A 22353-nucleotide genomic window follows, 5' to 3' on the forward strand; every position below is an offset into this window, starting at 1 on the left:
TTAGAAAAAGTTTTTAGGTTTTTTATTTTCAGTGAGTCCTGCTGGCAACAGGCTCACTGCATCGAGGGACTTAGGGGAGAGAAGTGAACTCACCTGCGTGCAGGATGGATTTGCTTCTTAGGCTACTGGACACCATTAGCTCCAGAGGGATCGAACACAGGCCCAGCCATGGAGTCCGGTCCCGGAGCCGTGCCGCCGACCCCCCTTGCAGATGCCGAAGTTGAAGAGGTCCAGAGGTCCGGAAACAGGCGGCAGAAGGTAGCGCACAGCACTGCAGCTGTGCGCCATTGTTGTCGGCACACTTCACACCAGCGGTCACTGAGGGTGCAGGGCGCTGGGGGGGGCGCCCTGGGCAGCAATGTATAATACCTTTTTCTATGGCTAAAATACATCACATATAGCCCTTGAGGCTATATGGATGTATTTAACCCCTGCCATATATCGCAAACTCCGGGAGAAGAGCCCGCCGTTTTAGGGGGCGGGGCCTATTCTCCTCAGCACACAGCGCCATTTTCCTGCTCAGCTCCGCTGTGAGGAAGGCTCCCAGGACTCTCCCCTGCACTGCACTACAGAAACAGGGTAAAACAGAGAAGGGGGGCATATTTTGGCGATATTTTTATATATTAAGCGCATATAACAGAAACAACACCTTTTAGGGTTGTTTATATACATTTTTATAGCGCTTTGGTGTGTGCTGGCAAACTCTCCCTCTGTCTCCCCAAAGGGCTAGTGGGGTCCTGTCTTCGATAAGAGCATTCCCTGTGTGTCTGCTGTGTGTCGGTACATGTGTGTCGACATGTATGAGGACGATGTTGGTGTGGAGGCGGAGCAATTGCCGGTAATGGTGATGTCACCCCCTAGGGAGTCGACACCGGAATGGATGGCATTAATTATGGAATTACGTGATAATGTTAGCACGCTGCAAAAGTCAGTTGACGACATGAGACGGCCGGAAAACCAGTTAGTACCTGTCCAGGCGTCTCAGGCACCATCAGGGGCTGTAAAACGTCCCTTACCTCAGTCAGTCGACACAGGTACCGACACAGATGAATCTAGTGTCGACGGTGAAGAAAGAAACGTATTTTCCAATAGGGCAACACGTTATATGATCACGGCAATGAAGGAGGCTTTGCATATCTCTGATACTGCAGGTACCTCAAAGGGGGGTATTATGTGGGGTGTGAAAAAACTACCTGTAGCTTTTCCAGAATCAGAGGAATTGAATGACGTGTGTGATGAAGCGTGGGTTAACCCCGATAGAAAACTGCTAATTTCAAAGAAGTTATTGGCATTATACCCTTTCCCACCAGAGGTTAGGGCGCGCTGGGAAACACCCCCTAGGGTGGATAAGGCGCTCACACGCTTATCAAAACAAGTGGCGTTACCGTCTCCTGATACGGCCGCCCTCAAGGATCCAGCTGATAGGAGGCTGGAAACTACCCTGAAGAGTATATACACACATACTGGTGTTATACTGCGACCAGCAATAGCCTCAGCCTGGATGTGCAGTGCTGGGGTGGTGTGGTCGGATTCCCTGACTGAAAATATTGATACCCTGGATAGGGACAGTATTTTATTGACTATAGAGCAATTAAAGGATGCTTTTCTTTATATGCGAGATGCTCAGAGGGATATTTGCACTCTGGCATCGAGAGTAAGTGCGATGTCCATATCTGCCAGAAGAAGTTTATGGACGCGACAGTGGTCAGGTGATGCGGATTCCAAACGGCATATGGAAGTATTGCCGTATAAAGGAGAGGAATTATTTGGGGTCGGTCTATCGGATCTGGTGGCCACGGCAACAGCCGGAAAATCCACTTTTTTACCTCAGGTCACCTCCCAACAGAAAAAGACACCGTCTTTTCAGCCGCAGTCCTTTCGTTCCTATAAGAACAAGCGGGCAAAAGGACAGTCATATTTGCCCAGAGGCAAAGGAAGGGGTAAGAGGGTGCAGCAAGCAACTACTTCCCACGAACAGAAGCCCTCCCCGGCTTCTACAAAGCCCTCAGCATGACGCTGGGGCTGTGCAAGCGGACTCAGGGGCGGTGGGGGGTCGACTAAAGATTTTCAGCACACAGTGGGCGCGCTCACAGGTGGACCCTTGGATCCTGCAGGTAGTATCTCAGGGTTACAAGTTGGAATTCGAAAAGTCTCCCCCTCGCCGGTTCCTAAAGTCTGCTTTACCAACGTCTCCCTCAGAAAGGGCGACGGTATTGGAAGCAATTCACAAGCTGTATTCTCAGCAGGTGATAGTCAAGGTACCCCTCCTACAACAGGGAAAGGGGTATTATTCCACACTATTTGTGGTACCGAAGCCGGACGGTTCGGTAAGACCTATTCTAAATCTGAAATCCTTGAACCTGTACATACAGAAATTCAAGTTCAAGATGGAGTCACTCAGAGCAGTGATAGCGAATCTGGAAGAAGGGGACTTCATGGTGTCCCTGGACATAAAAGATGCTTATCTGCAGTCCCAATTTACCCTTCACACCAAGGGTATCTCAGGTTTGTGATACAAAACTGTCATTATCAGTTTCAAACGCTGCCGTTTGGTTTGTCCACGGCACCTCGGGTCTTTACCAAGGTAATGGCCGAAATGATGGTTCTTCTACGAAGAAAAGGCGTATTAATTATCCCTTACTTGGACGATCTCCTGATAAGGGCAAGGTCCAGAGAACAGCTGGAAGTCGGAGTAGCACTAACCCAAGTAGTACTTCAACAACACGGGTGGATTCTGAATCTTCCAAAATCTCAATTGACCCCGACGACACGTCTGCTGTTCCTGGGAATGATTCTGGACACTGTTCAGAAAAAGGTGTTTCTCCCGGAGGAGAAAGCAAGGGAGTTATCCGAACTTGTCAGGAACCTCCTAAAACCAGGAAATGTGTCAGTACATCAATGCACAAGAGTCCTGGGAAAGATGGTGGCTTCTTACGAAGCAATTCCATTCGGCAGATTCCACGCACGAATATTTCAGTGGGATCTGCTGGACAAATGGTCCGGATCGCATCTGCACATGCATCAGCGGATAACACTGTCACCAAGAACAAGGGTGTCTCTTCTGTGGTGGTTGCAGAGTGCCCATCTGTTAGAGGGCCGCAGATTCGGCATACAGGACTGGGTCCTGGTGACTACGGATGCCAGCCTACGAGGCTGGGGAGCAGTCACACAGGGAAGAAACTTCCAGGGCGTGTGGTCAAACCTGGAGACGTCTCTTCACATAAATATACTGGAGCTAAGAGCGATTTACAATGCTCTACGCCTGGCAAAACCGCTGCTTCAGGGTCAGCCGGTGTTGATCCAGTCGGACAACATCACGGCAGTCGCCCACGTAAACAGACAGGGCGGCACGAGAAGCAGAAGAGCAATGACAGAAGCTGCAAGGATTCTTCGCTGGGCAGAAAATCATGTCATAGCACTGTCAGCAGTGTTCATTCCGGGAGTGGACAACTGGGAAGCAGACTTCCTCAGCAGACACGACCTCCACCCGGGAGAGTGGGGACTTCATCCAGAAGTCTTCCACATGATTGTGAACCGTTGGGAAAAACCAAAGGTGGACATGATGGCGTCCCGCCTCAACAAGAAACTGGACAGATATTGCGCCAGGTCAAGAGACCCTCAGGCAATAGCTGTGGACGCTCTGGTAACACCGTGGGTGTACCAGTCCGTGTATGTGTTTCCTCCTCTGCCTCTCATACCAAAGGTACTGAGAATTATACGGCTACGGGGAGTAAGAACAATACTCGTGGCTCCGGATTGGCCGAGAAGGACTTGGTACCCGGAACTTCAAGAGATGCTCACGGAAGAGCCGTGGCCTCTACCGTTAAGAAGGGATCTGCTTCAGCAGGGACCTTGTATGTTCCAAGACTTACCGCGACTGCGTTTGACGGCATGGCGGTTGAACGCCGGATTCTAAAAGAAAAGGGCATTCCAGAGGAAGTTATTCCTACCTTGATTAAAGCCAGGAAGAAAGTGACCGCACAACATTATCACCGCATTTGGAGAAAATATGTTGCGTGGTGTGAGGCCAAGAAGGCCCCAACGGAGGAATTTCAATTGGGTCGATTCCTACATTTCCTGCAGGCAGGATTGTCTATGGGCCTCAAATTGGGGTCTATTAAGGTTCAAATTTCGGCCTTATCGATTTTCGTCCAGAAAGAATTGGCTTCAGTGCCTGAAGTACAAACCTTTGTCAAAGGTGTACTACATATACAGCCCCCGATTGTGCCTCCAGTGGCACCGTGGGATCTCAACGTAGTTTTGGATTTTCTCAAATCCCATTGGTTTGAGCCGCTCAAATCGGTAGATTTGAAGTATCTTACATGGAAAGTAACCATGCTACTGGCCCTGGCTTCAGCCAGGAGAGTAGCAGAGTTGGCGGCTTTATCGTACAAAAGCCCATATCTGATTTTCCATTCGGACAGGGCAGAACTGCGGACGCGTCCTCAGTTTCTGCCTAAGGTGGTTTCGGCTTTTCACTTGAACCAGCCTATTGTGGTGCCTGCGGCTACTAGCGACTTGGAGGACTCCAAGTTGCTGGACGTTGTCAGAGCATTGAAAATATATATTTCAAGGACGGCTGGAGTCAGAAAATCTGACTCGCTGTTTATCCTGTATGCACCCAACAAGATGGGTGCTCCTGCGTCTAAGCAGACGATTGCTCGTTGGATCTGTAGCACAATCCAACTTGCACATTCTGTGGCAGGCCTGCCACAGCCTAAATCTGTAAATGCCCACTCCACAAGGAAGGTGGGCTCATCTTGGGCGGCTGCCCGAGGGGTCTCGGCATTACAACTTTGCCGAGCAGCTACGTGGTCAGGGGAGAACACGTTTGTAAAATTTTACAAATTTGATACTCTGGCTAAGGAGGACCTGAAGTTCTCTCATTCGGTGCTGCAGAGTCATCCGCACTCTCCCGCCCGTTTGGGAGCTTTGGTATAATCCCCATGGTCCTGACGGAGTCCCCAGCATCCACTAGGACGTTAGAGAAAATAAGAATTTACTTACCGATAATTCTATTTCTCATAGTCCGTAGTGGATGCTGGGCGCCCATCCCAAGTGCGGATTGTCTGCAATACTTGTACATAGTTATTGTTACAAAAATCGGGTTATTATTGTTGTGAGCCATCTTTTCAGAGGCTTCTTCGTTGTTATCATACTGTTAACTGGGTTCAAATCACAAGTTGTACGGTGTGATTGGTGTGGCTGGTATGAGTCTTACCCGGGATTCAAGATCCTTCCTTATTGTGTACGCTCGTCCGGGCACAGTACCTAACTGAGGCTTGGAGGAGGGTCATAGGGGGAGGAGCCAGTATACACCATGTGATCCTAAAAGCTTACTTTTTGTGCCCTGTCTCCTGCGGAGCCGCTATTCCCCATGGTCCTGACGGAGTCCCCAGCATCCACTACGGACTATGAGAAATAGAATTATCGGTAAGTAAATTCTTATTTTTAAATATCGTTTTCAAAGCCACCAATTCTCGGCAGCTTTGAAAACCAATCTTCAGTAAATGTATCCCAGTGGTTTTAGGGACACCTTAACAAAATAAGAGACATTAAAGAAAATTCTGTAAGTAGCTATGGTGAATGCAAATGAGCTCCCTATGTAATGTCTCTTACAAAAACCTTAAGTAAGAAATATAATGAGGTCCGACTCCTGAAATTACCTGAGCAGCTCTACACTTAGAGCTGATTATTTAAGACGCACCTCTGCATTATACTAATGATCATGTACATTATAATAATGCATGTACTGCACAGAATTAAGGGGTCTATTCATGAAGCAGTGAAAAGAGTGGAGAAATGAGCCAGTGGAGAACATTTATAATTTGCATACTATACAATTGTACGGAGCAGCTGATTGGTTGCCTTGGGCAACTTCTCCACAGGCTCACTTCTCCACTCTTTTCACTGCTTCATGAATAGACACATATGTGAACTGAAAAGGCCATTTCATGCATGACCAGAGGGCATGTAAAATGGAAAGAGGCCCCTTAGGGTGGGTACACACCAGAGCACTATCGTCACGATTTACCGCAATGGCACGACAAATCGTGCAAATCATTTACTGTGTGCGCACTGTTGCTCACTCCCACGGATCACATGCATCATCTTTCGGTCGGCCCTGCTACATGGCCACCCGAAAGATATAGCATGTGACCCAGTGCAGTGTAATGAAGGATGGAAAAATTATCGCTCCGTTGGTCATTACATCTTACTGGTGTGTATCAGCAATCTGGTATGGTCCAGGACGAAGGGAAATCGCCCTGACAATCGGCCCGATTGCCAGTCGTTCTGATGTGTAGCCACCCTTACTGATGCCAGCCAGTATTGCTGGGAGCTGGGTATCACTCAGTTGTCGTTGCAATATTTTAATAATAAATTAGATGCCAAGTTAACTTCTGTCACTGGACTAAGCGGTGACAGAAATTCTTTCTTATCGCCCAGTCATGATAAACTGTCCCAATACATACAAATACTGATTTGAAATCAATGAAAATTGATAATATTGGATGTCTAAAGGGGATGTGGCAGCCGGTCAGAAAACTGACAGCGGAATCCTGACGGACAGAATCCTGACAGATCCCATGAGTAAGTAGTGGGGTTAAGGTTAGGCATTAGGGGTGGGTTAGGGGTAGGCTGTGGGGGGAGGGGGGGGGGCACTTAGGGTTAGGCTTCGGGAAGGGAAGGTTATTCTAGGCTGTGGGAGGTGGGTTAGGGGTAGGGCTAGAATACTTACCCGGATCGATCGGGATTGTGTCCATTGGGGTTCCGCTATTAGTCTTCTGACTGTCGGGATCCTGACTGCCAGGATTTTGTTTTCAACCCGTCTAGATGTATCCTAATATTTTGCATAGAAAAAGACCTTACCCAGTGTTATATTGTCTTAACAGATACTCTGACACATCTTGAGGAGTTTGCGGGGAGTCGATGTCTTCACTTTTTCTGCTATCACTAGTTAGGGTAGAAGTATATAAAAAGATTTATACAGCACATTATATAGATGTCATCTGTCTTTGTCATTCAGCAAAAACATAATAACTGCACATTTAGATTTTGATCTAAGAAATATGGTAATCTATTGCTACCATCACCTGAAAATACTGACTTGTGTTTTTGCTAAGACCACAGTTCTCTTATTTCAATGATAAACTGCAAATTAATGACAATTAAAAAAGATGAATGAACGTTGTTGCCACAATCTTTCTGCATCAGTATAACTGGAGCCTGAGATCACTCCTCTGTGATGTTGGATGTCTCTAATCCTTTTACTATCTGACTCTCAACCTGTGGCTTTCGGCTTGTCCTTCCTTACATTCAGGCCTTCCATCATTTACATAATCATACATATACATCAGGCTCTGTTTCCCAATTATTTACTTATACCCCTTTTCCAGTAGCTTCGGGTTTCCCTCATTGGATCGCACCCCAGCAAGGGAATTTTCAAAATGTGAGTGTGTTCCAAGCTGTTTTTGTATATATATATATATATATACACTCTAACCCAAGTCTAATACGCAAAATACATCTTAGAATTTTGCGATATAAAATTACAGTAAAGACATTTCCAACAACTGTCTCATATGTGAATCACATATATGTATACTTTCCTCTTATTGTATCCCAGTAAGTGAATACATACTGATATAATTGGAAGAATTGATTTATTAGGATGTTTGTGAAAGAACATTAATTTTAGCATTTGACATGAGACAGGGGGCACACACACACACACACACACACACACACACACACACACACACACACACACACACACACACACTGGCAGCAAATTATATCTATAACTATGAGCTTATATTCTTCCATACCTATGTGATACAGCGCTATCCATCACTGCATTTTCTGAGCAGATAGCACCTGAATGGACTTTAATGATGACTACAGTGTAGCTCTCTGCATAAGGTCAGCATATTGTAGTCCTTGTAGGGATTGATCTAGACCAGTGGTTCTCAAACTCGGTCCTCAGCACTCCACACAGTTCACATTTTCCAGGTCACCCAGCAGGTGCACAGGTGTACTCATTACTCACTGACACATTTTAAAAATCCACAGGTGAAGCTAATTATTTCACTAGCGATTCAGTGAGGAGACCTGCAAAACATGCACTGTGTGGGGTCCTGAGGACCGAGTTTGAGAACCTGTGATCTAGTCAGTGATGACTAACGCAGACAATAACAAAACATCAGATACAGCAAAGTAACCTGTATCATACTCTAATAGATGCATTAATAAATGTATGATTAGAAATGTAGCTACTCACCATTGCTTTATATTTGAATCCATAGGTTTGGAAAACACTGGGAAAGAAGATTTGTTGGGTACCACCGGGAAGTCTGTGGTGTCACTGGAAAAAGAGGTTTCTGTCAGTAATCGATCAAGATGCTGGATTGACATTGATAAAGTATTTAAGTAACCGATTAACACAAAAAAAAGAAAAGAAAAGGTATTTTCTCTATACAGTATCTTAAGTGCTTGAGTAGGACATCTGCTTTAGAACTGAGCTGCTCAAAAGTCCTTGTGATAAATGAAACACACATAGCCTGAGTGGCATAAATCAGGGCAGAGCCTTACCTAACCAGTTGTGTTAATGCAGTGAGGCATATTATTTGTGCCTAAGAATAGATGCTGCAATTATAAAGTTGTCTTGTTTGCATAATGTTCTGATAACTGGTTTCTGTGATTGATGCATAATAATCCATAATTATTCCTGATATATTATACTGGAATGTAAAGAATCTTCCACTGTGTGGTTGTGGCGTGGATATAGATATTGATTAAAGCCGAAAGGTCTAGATTCTGTGAAGGCGGGATGTTATCAAGGGTGCAAGCAATAGCCATAATCGGTGGGGCATTCATATTCTGCTCCTATCCTCTGATTGCTATTGCCATCTCAGGGTTGCATTAGCTCAGTGGTGGAAGTATGCGGGTACGCTCGGGTATGGAGTACCCTTAAGAATTTGGCAGCGGGTACGCAGTACCACCTGCCACACACTTTGCACCCCTGACCTCCATTACCACAATTATAATGCATCACTAAGCCTCCTGGAGGCATTACTATATATTGTTATCAAATTGGGGGCATTACTATATGTATTTATTATACTGGAGGCATTACTATATATTTCCAGCCTTGCCCCCAGAGTCCAAAGAAAAGGGTCTGTGTTGTGTGGCCACGCCGCTAGTGTCATGTAGCCACTCCCACTAGTGAAATGTGGTCACGCCCCCTCACAACACATGACTACGCCCATTTTTCGGCACTCAGTACCACTAAGAAAATATTTCTACTTGCACCTCTGCATTAGCTGGGGTGCCCACAAGATTCTTGTGGAATGTAGAACTGGAAGACCAAATCCTAACTTCCAGATACAGTAGGCACACAGGAAACCATAAAAAAGATCACACATGTCACCTTACTGGCCTGGCAAGTGATAAGAATGTATATACTTCCTCTTAAGTATACAGTCCATTAACTTCCGAAAGCCTCGCCTTTTAAATCCTCACATGTATGGCAAAAACAGGACAAAAAAGAAACATACAGGGGTAGATTTAATTACCCCCAAGGTCCATGTGCCCTGTGCTCGCGGGTTAACATTAGGCACATTTCACAGGATATTTTCATGAAGCGCGCTCCTGATACTGTAGTTGTGCAATTCAATTAGAAATGGCAAGTCATGGATATTGCGTGTTAATTCTGCAGTGCGTGAATATATTTGTATTCAGTATATATATATATATATATATATATATATACTGTGTATTTACCTATGGACTTTATCCCACATAATCCTGATGAGTATAAGCAAGTTATCTTAAAGGCCTGAATATGCTGCTATTGCATTACATTTTATTCACTTTTTTGCTATTTGGTGTAGTGCTGGTCTCCTTGTATTAGACCTTGGTGGAATATACAAGGAATGGACTGTATTTAAATGTATTTGACCTGGCACCCATGATATTAGACTACAAAGTGTGTGCGATTTATCTCTGGATGCTATATATAAATAAATAAATATATATATATATATATTTTTTTTTTGTGTAACAGTGTACAGGTGTGCTTCACGGTAATTCCAAGGACTAGCCCGGAGCTTATCCTCTAGTTTATTTGCCAGCACCAAATCTGTGTTTGCAGACTGCAGCTACCTCTGGAAGGAATCCCAGAATCCCATGGGATGATTTGTCTAAAAAGGAAGATCAGAGGAGCGCTTCATAGTGCAATATGCTTTTTATTCACAGACACATGTTAAAATACAGCAGATATCCAAATTTAGCTTCTCCTAATACCTCAGAGTCAGAGGCGTCACCGGGTGTGGTGACACCGGGTGTGGTGACACCCGGTGCGCGCCCCTGATCTCCTGCCGCGATCACGGCAAAAAGGGGGTGTGGCCTTGTACTTAGGGGGCGTGGCTTTGCGGGGATCCCAGAATCGTCACTCTGGGGTGAGCCCAGCATCTCCGGAGATGCTGGGCTTCCCCCAGAGCCAGTCTCCGTCCGCTGTCGGCTCCTCTTCTGTGACAGGAGCCGGGTGCTGTAGGAGACTTTCTCACTGCAGCACCTGGTTCCTGTCAGTGCGGAGGAGCTGACATTTGGTGTCACCCTCCTCCAGGCGTCACACCCGGGTGCGGGCCGCACCCCCCGCACCCGCCTTGTGACGCCACTGCTCAGAGTTCCTCTGAGTGGACTTAGATTACCACTTGGTTTAGATTGACACACTCCTGGCATCAGCTCCACCAGCCGCCGATATAGCGTCAGGCCCCTATGACTTGTACCACTGGTATGAAGCCAGTGGTACGAGTCATAGGGGCCTGACACTATGTGTCTGTGAATAAAAAGCATATTTGCACTATGAAGCGCTCCTCTGATCTTCCTTTATATATATATATATATATATATATATAAAATATATATATATACAGATAGATAGATAGATAGATAGATAGATAGATAGATAGATAGATAGATAGATAGATAGATAGATATAATTTTATTTAATTTTATGTGGGGAAGGTGTATTCCACTTAAAGTTTAAATTTTTTTGTATGTTATCATCTCTAGCCAAATTATAGCTCCATTCATATGTTTATACTAAAATGCAAGTAATAATTTAAAAGCAAAATATACAGTAGCTTTCTGTCTTCTCTACGGATGTACAATGAGAAAATGTATTATGTATACTGTATATATTCCATTCTATTTGTATTACTACAAAAAGGTCCATTGCTACCAATAGGTTTGGGGAGAACTCGGAAGGCAGAACACCAGGGGCAGAGAGTAAAGGGGCAGAGACCCTGGTTGATATCTTAATTTCCCAGCCACCAGAATACATCCCCTCCCTCTTAGTGGATGCACTCCTCTTCTGCACTCCTCTCCTGTGACCATATCGCATTCTATGTCCAGGTTACCAAGTATCATTTGGATCGATATATGAAAAAGTCACAAGTGTCTGCTATCCGTTAACATCAGGAAGGTTCATACATTTTGGGGAGTTCCCACTGACTCTTGGGACAGCAGGTCATCCTCCCACACCCAGCCTTCTTTCTTTAGTGAAATGGATAAAATGAGGGTGTGATCACACATTGTGCTGTGGGTTACGGATTCCAAAACGAGGCCCTGTCACCCAGTGTTGCCTTGCCACCTGCTACTCTCTTGTAGGGGAGATAAAAATAGACAAGTATGGAGAAAAGAGTAGCTCTCTGGTGAAGTGCAGGGCTCCTAATATGATACTATCTGTATAATGCTCACCTTCTTTTCAGTCCATTATCTAGTTTTGGTGTTCTTGGGGGAGTCCCTGGTGGAATCCTGTCCTTGGGCAGAAGTGGCACCCCCTCGTTCTTACTCATCATTCTGCAATAAGAAAGAGAAAGTTGATTAGTATAATAATATATACAGGCAAAATCAGATATCCACTTGATCTAAACATTAAAATGTAATTAACAGAAAGGCAGGTGATGGGAATGGGAACTTGTTGGGAAATACATTTTAACAGTATTGAAAACAATAAAATAAAAATTGACCAGCTAAAATCTCAGCTGAAATGTAACTGTGAAACATGTCAGACCAGCTTGAACAGTTCAACAATGTGTTTTTTATTCAGTTATACAATTCGAGAAACTGTGATGAGTTTTCTGATTTTAGAGCCAATTTACTGAATCAATTCAATTTGAAGAGATATGGTAGATGCAGTCCTCATATCATTCTCCCTTAGCAAGATTTAAACTGATGCACAGGTTTTGCAGAACTCCTAAATATAGCTAGGCAATGAACACACAAGTATTTAGTTTTAAGCATTTACGGGTACCTGTACTAAGCAGTGATAAAAGTGGAGAAGTGAGCCAGTGGAGAAGTTGCCCATGGCAACCAATCAGCTGCTCTGTGTACTTTTATAGTATGTAAATTATAAATGCTACGTCAATGCTGATTGGTTGCCATGGGCAACTTCTCCACTGGCTCACTTCTCCACTTTTATCACTGCTTAGTACATGTCCCCCTTAGTGTGTTCCACTCAGCTGGTAATACATTTTGTTGCTGAAAGTCTAAATTATACGGGCTCATTTATCAATGAGTGATAAAACTTGTTGTGAATTATAAAACCCACTGTGCATGATAAATGGTGCTCTACCTGACAATTTCTGGCAGGCTTGTTGAAACATACAGTATGGGATCGGATCACATTACAGATGGCCTGCTTCCATGGAACACTGGTTCTTTATAAGAAACCCACAGCCTTGTTTAAAATAAATGTCTCCAAGTCTGAGGGCTAGATGTATCATCGCTTGGAAAGTGATAAAATGGAGAGTAAAAAAGTGGCAGCCAATCAGGTCCTAACTACCATGTCACAGGCTGTGTTTGAAAAATGCCAGTTAGGAGCTGATTGGCTGGTACTTTTGCACTCTCCATTTTATCACTTTCCAAGCGATGATGCATCTGGCCCTGAATCTTTAACCATCAATAACAAGAGAAGACTATTGTTTTGTCCAGGGGTGCAGGGGAAGAACAAGGCTTACAGAAGATGTTCTTTATAGCTGTCAAAATATGAGGTGTTTACAGTTGCCCAAATAACTACCAGAAGGAAGGTTGTTCTCACTAGTGTGATAGAATGGTCCCAGTTGAACTCTATCAAACAATTGAAAGAGCAGAGGAATCACCATACTGGTAAAATATGATTAATACGTTAGCAGGGAAAGGGAAAGGGATACTACTGCACTAGCATATTATAGAAAAGTTACAAATTAGAACAAAGGAAACCCCTAGTTATATTCTATATCAGATATTTGAATTATATAGGGGGTGCTGCCACTGAATATATTGTTGCCAATATATAGTTATGCACAAAAATAAACAGAGAAGGATTGGACTTGAAGTGGCGCACTTAAACATTAAATTGATACATAAATTATAACTTTTATTAGAGTATATTTGTTAAAAAGAGTAAAGACCTGTAGCTGTGAAATATTAAAACCAAAAACATATAAATTGACAAAACAAAGTGTGATATGTGTGAATAAAAACACACACTGTGCTAACTGTGTAGTGCTACACATATATAATATATTATAGGTACTATGACCCTTGAATCAAATTATATGTATTGTTAGGCTGAGTGCCCAATGGCGCTTTGAAGTCACTGATCAGTTGTACTAGATAGGCTTACTGAGGGTACTGTAAAGTGCAATATTCCAATAGAAAGCTCCCCCTCAGTTTGGGCGCTATGACCCCTCACTTATGTGCAATCATATGCTTGTACAGCTATGAGTCAGTGTTTATCCTCACTAGTGATCTCAATGTAATTAGCTGTTCTCAATAAATTTACAGCAGGTAATATCTGAAGTCAGTATCACTTTAAGTGAATAATCTGTTTGGGCGCTATGACCCCTCACTTGTATGCATTCATATGCTTATACAGCTATGAATCCGTGTTTCTCCTCACTAGTGATCTCAATATAATTGGCTGTTCATTATTCAATTTACAGCAGCTAATACCTGAAGTCAGTGTCACTTTAAGTAACACTGACTTCAGGTATTACCTGCTGTAAATTGTTTTTGGTTTTTTGGTTTTAATATTTCACAGCTACAGGTCTTTTTAACAAATATACTCTAATAAAAGTTATAATTTATGCATCAATTTAATGTTTAAGTGCGCCACTTCAAGTCCAATCCTTCTCTGTTTCTTTTTGTGCATAAAATATGATTAACTCTTTGCAACTATGGTAGACGGAGAGATACTGGCTGGACCCTGGGTTTTTGTTGTTTAATTTTCAAAACATCTTAATTTTTCAGTACAAGAAATTGTTATTTAAACAATTGAATAAAGGTGCATACTCATTATTTATGTGTCACCCTACAGTCAGGAGATCTGTATCCAATCTACAAAACACCTTGGGGTGGGAGGCACAAAACAGTATATATAGCTCAAACCTAAATGGTTCCAACTGGAGTACATATTGTCTCATGAAGAACCTGATATTCTGTCTCCCTATTCCTTATCACCATTATTTCTGCATCCTCTTGACCATCCCAATTTACTTTTCCTTTTAAAAATTTCTAATCTGAATTTGCCTTGTAATTTAACTTTTTTATCTGGATATTTGACACTATCTCTATTTGTACTTTTATGTGTGCAGTGTATGCTATCCTTCAATAAAGGAGGATTGAATAAAAAAAAAATATTTTCTGATCATCTTTTAAATTGGAAGGCTAAAAATCTTAACACAAATTGAGTTGACAAAACCTTAAAATTAACAATTAAGCGTGGTATCCAGTTACCAACGGCCATTGACCATGGGTAATTGGTTCGCCGGAGGTGATCCAATTAGCTCTGATAAGCTGGCGCAAACCGCGTCTTATCAGGGATTTTGTTTCGCCTGCCTCAGACAGGCGAAACCAAATCCCTAGAAGCAGCCTTGTTTTCATGCAAAAACAAGGCTGCGGCTGTCGAAAACACACACAGGATTCACTGAACTAATTGGATAGCCTATAAAAAAAATATCGGTAAAATATTATGAAAAATCGTGAAAACTGACTTTTTTCGCATTCTATGTTTTTTTGAGGGTAATTGAATACCCCCATAAGTCTTTAAAATATATGTATTAACTAAAATGTAGCATAGGTTCCTTTGTGATATAAAATGAGGAATGTGAACAGCCTGGAAACAAATCAGGATGTAACTACCTTGAAACCTTCCATACTTCATATATGTATATGCCGGATATAGTACAGCTGCTATTGTTGTGACAGTTTTGACAAAAGTACAATATCAACCAAAATATGACTAAGTTGTTTTAGAAATTGCTGAGGATGTTGTAACTACTGTAGTGCCGAAAACATGCATCATTAGATAAACAGGCCCATGGCTTATTATATAACTCATTATGTTGTGAACACATCCTAATTTAATAGAAATACAATTATGTTTATGAAATGTAATTTTAACAATTTCCATTAAACATATTTGGATATGAAATATTAATTTAAGGTGATATAAGGTTACCTAAAGGAATGAAAAATTATGCAAACAAAAAAGTTGGTGTTGCCTATAGCGGCCTAAAAGATTCTGAAATTTTTCTTAAAAATCTAGTTAGGTCCATAAATATTTGAACACTGACACAATTTTTGTCATTTTAGCTGTTTAACAAAACAGATTTAAGTTAGTTGTTTAATTAATATGGTTTTAAAGTGCAGAGTCAGCTTTAATTTGAGAGTATTCACATTCAAACTGGAGAAAGGGATTAAAAATTACAGCTGTTTAATATCTCTTTTTCAAGGGACCAAAAATAATTGGACAATTGACTCAAAAGCTGTTTTTTAGATAGGTGCAGTGGTGCAAGTAGAAAAAATGTCTTGCAGGTACTGTGTGCGCGTGGCGGAGGCCCCACAGTGCCAGATACACATTGCCTCACTGTGCTAGATACACATTGCCTCACTGTGCCAGATACACATTGCCTCACTGTGCCAGATACACAAATGCCCCCAGATTGCCAGATATACATTGCCTCACAGTGCCAGATACACATTGCCCCACAGTGTCAGATACACAAATGCCCCCAGAGTGCCAGATATACATTGCCTCACAGTGCCAGATAGACAAATGCCCCCACTGTGTCAGATATACATTGCCCCCAGTGCCTGATACAGAAATGCCCCCACAGTGCCAGATATGCCCCTAGTGCCAGATGTGCCTGCAGTGCCAGATACAGAAATGCCCCCACAGTGCCAGATACACATGTCCCCCAGTGCCATATATGCCCTCAGTGCCAGATACACATGTCTCCCCATGCCAGATATGCCCCCAGTGCCAGATGCACATGTCGCCCCAGTGCCAGATATGCCCCCTGTGCCAGATATCCCCCAGTGCCAGATACACATGTCCCCCAGTGCCAGATATGCCCCCAGTGCCAGATACACATGTCCCCCCAGAGCCAGATATGCCCCCAGTGCCAGATATGCTCCCAGTGCCAGGTAAACATGCCCCATTCCCCCCCCTTCCCCTGCTGCTCACCGCTGCTGCTGTCCTGTGTGTGTGTGTGAGGGGAGGAGAGCGCAGCCTGCGCCTCTCCTGCCCCTCAGTCTCCGGCGGGTGCGGGTGTCTTAGTTCAATTCAGCGCCGACCCGTGAGCCAATCAAAGCTCGTGGTCCGGCAGCCTTGGCTGATGGTCTGCAAGCTCTGATTGGCTCACGGGCGGCGCTGAATTGAACAAAGACACTGGGGGGCAGGAGAGGAGCAGGAGTGGTGGTCAGCGGCGGTCAGCAGCGGAGAGAGGGAGGGTGGGATGAAGCGTCAAGGAGTGGCGGCCCGTCATCGTGGGTACAGCGTACCCACGGTTAAATTCTTAAGGGTACGCCATATCCACCTGTACCCGCACACTTGCACCGCTGGATAGGTGTGGGCTATTCCTTTGTTATTTCTTTATCAATTAAGCAGGGAAAAGATCTGGAGTTGATTCCAAGTGTGGCATTTGTATTTAGAAGCTGTTGCTCTGGACCCACAACATGTGGTGAAAGGAGCACTCAATGCACATGAAACAGGCTAACCTTAGGCTGCAAAAGAAAAGAGAAATCCATCAGAGAGATAGTGAGAACCTTAGGAGTGGCCAAATCACAGTTTGGCACATTCTGAGAAAAAAAAGAATGCACTGGTGAGCTCGGCAACACAAAAAGGTCTGGACATACACAGAAGACAACAGTGGTGGATGATCATAGGATCATTTCCATGGTAAAGAAAAAACACTTCACAACATCCAGTCAAGTGAAGAACACTGTCCAAGAGGTACACATTTTATTATTGAAGTCCATAAAGAGAAGACTTCACAAATGCAAATACAAAGAGTTCACCACAAAGTGCAAACCATTCATAAGCCTCAAGATTAGAAAGGAGTAGGACAGAATAGATTTTGACAAATAGGTTGGAACAGCATTCTTTGGATAGATGAAACGAAGATCAACTTTTAACAGAAAGAAGGGGAGAAAAAAGTATGGAGAAGGCTTTGAATGGCTCATGATCCGAAGCATACCACATAATCTATAAAATGTGGTGGAAGCAGTGTAATGCATGTTCCTGCATGGCTTCCAATGGCACTTGGCAACTAGTGTTTATTGATGATGTGACAGAAGTCAGAAGCATCCGGATGAATTCTGAAGTGTATTATACGGTCAGCTTAGATTCAGTTGATTTCTGCAAAGTTCATTGGAAAATGCTTCACAGTACAGATGGACAATGACCCAAAACATACTGTGAAAGCAACACAGGAGTTTTTTAAGGCAAAGAAGTGGAATACTCTGCAATGGCCAAGTCAATTACCTGATATAAACCTGAACGAGCATGCATTTCACTTGCTGAAGACAATACTAAAGGCAGAAAGACCCACAAATGACATCTGAAGATATCTGCAGTAACAGCCTGGCAAAGCATAACAAAGGAGGAAACCCAGAATTTGGTGATTTCCATGGGTTCCAGACTTCAGGCAGTCATTGTCTGCAAAGGATTCTCAATAAAGTATTAAAAATTAACATTTTATTTGCGATTATGTTAATTAAACCAATAACATTTGAGTCCCTGAAAACAGGGGACTGTGTATAAAAATGGTTGCAATTCCTAAACTTTGTATACAATATTTTTGTTCAACCCCTTGAATTAAAGCTGAAAGACTGCACTTGAGTTACATCTCTGTTATTTTCAAATCAATTGTGGTGGCATACAGAGCCAAAATGAGGAAAAATTGTGTCACTGTCCAAATAAAGATGGACCTAAATTTATATTTTTGGATCTCTTGTGCAAAAGGACATATGCTCAATGTCATTTTGTGGTATGTCACACAGGCCCAACAGGGGGACAGGGAGAGGTGTGTTAATGTCATGTATAAGATAATGGGTGAATAAGTTACTTGTTTATCTCAGTAATAGACAATGTTTTGCTATTTAACAAAACAAAACACCAGGTCAGTTGTGCAATGCTCAGCTTCCTGACCATACTGACTGGCAGCAGTAAGCAGTGACTTACTGCATTCCCATCCAGTCAGGGTTCCTACTGGACAGTCAGGCTATATTTAATAATAAAAACAGGTTTTCTTCATTGTTGCTATCACCACCCTGAGATGGTGATAGCATAGGAAGACAGCCAGCAGTACAGGTATCGCTGATCCACAACTCAGTATGCTGAATTGCCTGATTTTGTGACCACCACCCGCCCCGGCTTGAAGGACCCTAAATTGTTGCCCGGCAAGGGCGTAGCTACCATAGGTGCAGGCAGTGCAGCTGCTATGGGGCCCAGAGCTGAGAGGAGCCCACCTTCCATGTGAAAGTTACATGCGTTGTATACATTTTTCACCATTGGGTGTTATGTATGGGGTCCTTTCAAACTTTTTCCTTGGGGCGTGCAATATATCTAGGTATGCCCCTGGATCTGTTCATTGTAGTGTGGTATAAAATGAACTGGAGAGCATTTAAATGTTATATAATATGAACCGGGGCACAGTAATGAGGCACAATATGAACGGGGAGCAATATATATCATAAGGTGAATTGGGGGTACTGTGCGGCATAATGTGTACTGGCAGCTATGAAATGTGACATAAGGTGAACTTAAGCACTACTGTGATTCATAAAAGAAACTAGGGCACTACTATGGGGCATAACATTAAATAAGGCACTACTATGGTTCAGAAAATGAACTAGGGCACTATTATAGGGCATAAAATTAAGAACTGCTGGGACGGGGGCCTCTTCAAAATGTTGCTATGGGGCCCACAAAGTTCTGGCTATGCCCCTGATGCCCAGTGTGCCTGTACATTAACATGGCCCTGAGATACTGTACAAAAGGACTTCAATATTACATCTTTGGGTCCCATCCTATCTTCTTAATGGATGCATTTACATAGTGAGGTATATTTCTAGGAACTTCAAGCAATGTATTTAAAATCATACTGTACACACAGTAGTGCCTCATGTAATAAAGCAATGTGCACCTAACAGGTGTTGTAAAGTCAGCACTGCCCACAATATCCAGTCTTGTCCAGTAACAATTCTCTTATATCCAAAAGACCCCTCACGCTAGCTGCACCATCCCAAGGAATCAAATGTCAACAACACACTAGGGATGTCCATCAGTGGCAGGGCCGGATCTAGGGGGGGGCGAATGGGGCGACCGCCCCCCCTAACAGTCATAGCCACGCCCACTTTTGAGCAGAAGAGAGCTCTCCTGGGAGAGCCTGAGGCAGAATGATGTGCTGCAGCCTATACCACAGCAGCACAGAGGAGCCAGGAGAGCAAGGGTTACAGAACATTTGCCCCTCACTTGCTGGTGTGTGGGTACTAGGGTTAATAAATACAATTACCCCATAGCACAGTCACATGTACATAGAACAATCACAAAGCTCTATCTCAGTCTCACTCAGAAAGTTCAGTCAGAATTGAGAGAGGAGGAGTTAGGATTGCAGATGGGAGGAGTTGGGACTGTAGAGGGAGGAGTCAAGATTAAACAGTAAACCGCCCCCCCTAAAGAAAAATCTAGATCCGTCCCTGATCAGTGGGTTACCCATCAATGATCATCATTGATGTTACCATTGAAGGATGACCTCGATGGTGTGAAACTATCTGCAAGGGAACCATCAGTAGTTTCACCCACGTATGGTCAGGCCAACCAGAGCCCGGAGGCTGAGCTTTGCAGCAGTGTTGGGGGCAAAGCTAAGCTAACACCTTGAGAAAAAAAATGTGATGGTTGTGTAGCATCAATGGCAGGGAACCATCTGGTTCTCCCCATCGATGGATAAACTTTTCTACATCGGCCATGGACCATCGATTATTTTGCATCATCAGTGGTCGATGGCCATCCCTATGGCACACAGTTGAATCAGTTGCAGACGTATGAAGAAGGGATAATCACTAAGAGAAACAACATTTTTATCAGAACAAAAATACTGTATGTAGGGACATATGATTGTGCTGATGTGTAGGTGACTTTCTAGTAAGAAGTAACTTCTGTGAAATATGCTGCAGCGTCATACTGAAAACATGTCACCTGCTTTCTGTTCCTCACAGCCTCCATCCCTTATTTCTAACTGCACATATTACAAGAATAGTGCTGATACTCTCAGGGTGGGATGCAATGAAGTCCCAGTTCAGCGGCTGATGCCGGCCAAACTTGGACTTTTTTTTAAAGGGGCAATCATGTGCAAGGAATGGTTTAGCCTTGTACATGATTGCCCCCTTAAAAAAAAAATCTGAGTTCGGCCAGCATCCCACGCGGCCGCCAAAATCGGACTTCAGTACATCCCAGTCTCAATCTCCATTTAAGCCATAAATAATGCGATATCAGTGTTTTGCAAGAAAATCAGGAAGGTTTAATGTAGTGAAAAGGGCGACTGTAAAGTGGGGATGGTTTATGCTTGTTTTAATGATTACCAGTTGCTTAGTGTGCCTGTTTATATTCTCACACCAGTCTACGATCCTGGGCACACTACTGGCTTACAGACTAGTAGGCTTGTTCCTTGAAGTGTGCTGAGGAAGACATCCGAGAACACACTTGCAAAAACAAATTGTGCTTCATAATGCCCTCCTGTTTATGGTACACAGCGGTCTGACAACAGCATTGCTTGATTTGCCTATTTTTATAATAACCATCTCATTTACCCATTTAATAATTCACAATATAATCAATTCATGAAGTTTTTTTTTTATAAGAAGCAAATTCTCATTAATATACAGTAAAAGATATAACAGATCTCTTATGCTGTTTTGCCATGAATCTTCTTTCTCACAATTGTTGGTACTGCGCTTATATGCTGGGATTACAGAAAACATATGATGGCAGAAATATACTTCCATGATTGTCTACTTCTTAAAAACTGTTACAATGATACATGTAAAACAGATATAGAAAGATCTTCTACATTTCTGCCAACAGCAGTTTCTAAAAGCCTACAGCATTGGCTGGTGACGCTGCATGGTTTATTACGGAAAGGACAAGGTGCTTAGGCTCTAGTGCCATATGGATGGATAAGTGCTTTACACGGGGTCAGTCATAACAATGTTGAAATATTACTAAACTTCTAACATCTAAAAGGTACACCGATAACTCAAAAATAAAAATACATTGTAGATTGACACAGAGGACCTGATTCAGAGATAGACAAAAATGCAATACTGCTTGCCAGCAACATTGTATTTCCATCCGATCTTCAGGAGGTCCATGCAAGAGATGGCTCAATAGAAGAGACGCCTTCTACTTGTAGTTGCCATCCCAGCACTGCAACCAACACAGATGGCCAGCTGAGTAAGCTCCAGCTTACTCAACTGACCGACGGAAGCAGGGGCTGCAAGGCCAGGAAGTCTGCGTGGTGACAAGCAGACCCTTGGCTTTCCCCTCCCAGAAAATGGGGTGGCACGCACCGGTTTCAGGGAACTTAGGCCTCCCCACCCCCTCAACGCTGCAGAAGGAACGTGCGGGCGAGATCACAAGGCTTATTCTGTGCATGCGAAGACACAGATTCCCAATAATCAGGAATCTGCCTGGGACACAGTACTTCTCTCCCACACTTAAATACTGTGGGCCCAGAACAAGAACATATGAGGGAAGAGTTGTAGACAGGTGGCAAACGGTAGAGAGAGTCGTGATTACGAGGGTGTACAGCAAGAGGGAGATAGCAATGCTGAGACCATAGGAGCTACAGAGACTTGGGGGTAGATTTACTAAAGCTACTAAAACAGACAAGTGGTGATTTTGCCCATAGCAACCAATCAGACTCTGTTTTTCATTCTCTAGAATGCAATCAAGAAATGATAGCTGGAATCTGATTGGTTGCTATTGGCAAGACCACCACTTGTCTGTTTTAGAAGCTTTAG

At 43.3% G+C, this 22353-nt stretch overlaps 1 protein-coding gene across 1 annotated transcript in view; it reads right to left on the bottom strand.

The window, feature by feature from the left end:
* TRPV3 (transient receptor potential cation channel subfamily V member 3) overlaps positions 1-8415 on the bottom strand; it is a 28561-nt gene extending 20146 nt beyond the window's left edge. The window contains exons 1-2 of the mRNA XM_063957369.1: positions 8282-8415; positions 6871-6954 (exon numbers count right to left, since the gene is read on the bottom strand). Of these exons, the coding sequence (XP_063813439.1) occupies positions 6871-6954; positions 8282-8415 (218 nt within the window). The remainder of the gene's footprint in view (positions 1-6870; positions 6955-8281) is intronic.
* Positions 8416-22353: the final 13938 nt, after the last annotated feature.

This window comes from Pseudophryne corroboree, chromosome 2 (assembly GCF_028390025.1).
Source record: "Pseudophryne corroboree isolate aPseCor3 chromosome 2, aPseCor3.hap2, whole genome shotgun sequence".
Lineage (NCBI taxonomy): Eukaryota > Metazoa > Chordata > Amphibia > Anura > Myobatrachidae > Pseudophryne > Pseudophryne corroboree.